Source organism: the organism of the source record quoted next, unplaced genomic scaffold, assembly GCF_019419815.1.
Source record: "Pyrus x bretschneideri cultivar Hongxiangsu unplaced genomic scaffold, Pyrus_bretschneideri_v1 Contig9, whole genome shotgun sequence".
NCBI classification, from domain to species: domain Eukaryota; kingdom Viridiplantae; phylum Streptophyta; class Magnoliopsida; order Rosales; family Rosaceae; genus Pyrus; species Pyrus x bretschneideri.
This window is the reverse complement of record NW_025999831.1, coordinates 3,609,295-3,612,089: the sequence shown is the minus strand read 5'-3', so window position 1 is coordinate 3,612,089 and position 2,795 is coordinate 3,609,295. Positions and strand designations below refer to the sequence as shown.

The 2,795-nt window shown below is 37.0% G+C and overlaps 1 protein-coding gene across 1 annotated transcript; it reads right to left on the bottom strand.

Annotated features, from left to right (window-relative positions):
• Nucleotides 1–1,098: 1,098 nt before the first annotated feature.
• Nucleotides 1,099–1,943, bottom strand: LOC103941239 (dirigent protein 22-like). The gene has a single exon (XM_009351433.3). The coding sequence runs from the start codon at nt 1,895–1,897 to the stop codon at nt 1,307–1,309; it is 591 nt and encodes a 196-aa protein (XP_009349708.1). The 5' UTR covers nt 1,898–1,943; the 3' UTR covers nt 1,099–1,306.
• Between the last annotated feature and the right edge of the window lie 852 nt (nt 1,944–2,795).

Here is a 2,795-nt window from a genome sequence, read left to right as displayed (position 1 = left end):
GGAGGCTTCAATGCATAAAATTATATGATAAACAAGCACAAGGTGTTGAAAGAATAAAACCTAGCTAGCCTCCACACACTTACAAAGGATGAAGAAATTGTAGTGGTTGCCATATTGTTGAGGCCATGAATGATCAGATGGTTGCCGTTTTGTTGAAAGCACAATGAAGCGAAAGGAAGATTTGGATGCTATCTAAAGACGACTAAAACCAATAGTCTTGTGAAAATATCAATTAGCAAATTCCATGCCACAAAAGACGACTAAAACCAATAGTCTTGTGAAAATATCAATTAGCAAATTCCATGCCACAAAAGAAAGGGTGTAATTGGTAGAGTGTGGTGCAAAGACGACCAAAAAGTGCCAACGTCTATTGGAATAATGCAATTCTGTGACTGAAAGAAAGCAATATAAAAGGGGAAAAGCATGGTCCATGATGGTCTATATATTGTCCAATTCGTCCTCATTTCAAGTCTTCCACAAGGTCTTGACCAAAGAGAAAAGAAGTGTCTTTAACACAATCTGCCAGAAAAGCTACATATCTTTGGAGGGTTCATGCCACATTGCCACTTAAATATATACATTATATTTACGGGGAGACCAACGTATATAGAACAAGTTCATTGTGTATTTGGTAATTGCTTCTTAGGATTTTCTTGTAGATTAAGGATTTGGATTCCTTCCTCTTAGGATTAGGGCAATGGTTAGTTCTTTATAAAACAAATGTTTTGTAACTTGTTTATCTACAATTCTAGCGAGATATAGTCTCTTTGAGTAATGTAGCTTTCTTGGCAATTCTATAATGTTTCTTTGTTTTAAGTTAATTAAGTAATATATTCATTATTTTGGTAGTCCGTTTGTTCGTCTGTTTTGCATATCCTAATTTTCAATTGATATAGGGTCAAAAGACTAAAGTTAAGTTTTAATCTTACACAAGGAATTAGTAAGTTCAAATTATCCAAGGATTAAGATCTACGTGCATCATGCATAATGTTGGAAAACCTAAACATTGAACAAGGTTACTTTTGAGATATGCCCAAGCTACACGCATCATGCATATACAAGTACTTAGCAACAAATGTGACAGTAATCAATGGTATTACAAATTATAGCAATGTGATAGCTAGATTATTGAATCTTCTTTTACATAAGACTCAAATGTGAAAGAATCAAGAATCAGCAGGGGATTGGATCTCATAGAAGCAAAGTATCAGCAGGGGATTGGAAAATTAATTGAGCCACAAGACTGATCAAGATTCATATATATAAGCCACAGAAAAGCTAGGAAAGCAAATAACACGCACACCAGTTAATAATGGAAGACATAAACATTATATTCCACAACAGCATCTCCAGTTTTGATGTTAAACTGGTGAGTGCTAGCATGAGCATAGCCCCGAGCAAATCGGAAAAGCCCGCTTCCACCTACTATCGGCATCTCCCTCACGGCTGAGAACACCGCATTGCGCCCCAACACACTGAGAGTGCTACCATTATACTTCCCTTCAACAAAAACAAAATTCAAGGCCATCAAAAACCCCACCTCACTTTGTGAAGCTACAGCATAAATACCTTGGGCTTTTCCGACTAGCTTAGAGCTCGATTTAGGGCCAATGGTCAATGGATCGTCCATCATGACCACGGTGCCAAAGCCAGTCATGGAAGTGTTTGTAGTCGGTGCCTCAGCCACTTTAACTGCCGTGGGGGTTCGGCCACTCACTATGTCATGAAAGTAGAAGTGAAGATGGCTTAGCTTCTCTTTCTTTAGACCATGTTTTGATAGAGATAACGGTCTTGAGAAACGGTGAGTCTCTGAAGTGACAAGGGTTGAGAGGAAGAAGAAGGAAATGGCTATGAGAATGGTGTAGTTAGAACCGAGGGTTTGGAGGGTCTTGGCCATTTTAGAGAATAGAGGATGGTATAGAGCTTTTTGAAGGAGAGAAGTATAAAAGGGTTTTAAGACTAGTAGTTTTGTTTTGTGGGAACATTAATATATAGTGAAGAAAATGGATTTAAATAATTGTAAAAGTTGGCATAACAAGTTGTGATAGATGAGAAAAGTAACGAAAGAAACTTGTTATATGCGACGTTAAAATTTCGTCGTATAAAACCATGAAAGCATCATGAATGCATTTTAGCAAAGGTCATACAACGCTTCTGATCGCATCTCAACAAAACCGTGGCGTAAGCTTATTGCGATGCATAGTTAGTGAAGCATATTTCCAAACAACAACCAACTTGAAAGCATACGAAAACCAAAACTGAAAATGAGAAAAATCAATCCAAGTAAACACCGTGCACTAATAACATATCAATCATGTTGTATAACCCATTATCTCTAATTTTGAGTTTAAAGAATCTTAGAAAGCGATGGAGAAATTAATAACATATAACCATATTGTATAACCCGTGAATAATAACTCTGTGTACTAGCATGATTGTCACACACAAAACTCTTCCGCTAAAAAACAACCGTAAGAGTCTTCGACAAAGAAGTCCAATTTGCTCGTCTTTTCAAGGTTTGGTAGGAGGCCTTAATACATTAAATTAGATGATAAAGAAACAAGCAAAAGGAGGTGTTGAAAAAAAAAATGAAGAAAAAACCTAGCCTACACACACTTACAAAAAAAAATGAAGAAATTCTAGTGCCTTGTGGCCGACCGACTAAAGATACTGAAGCCATGGTGGTCAGATGGTGGAATGAAGTGAAAGGAAGATTTGGCTGCTATCTAAAGAAGACTAAAACCAATAGTTTTCTGGAAATGTGCAATTCCATTGCCAGAAAAGAAAGGGCATAA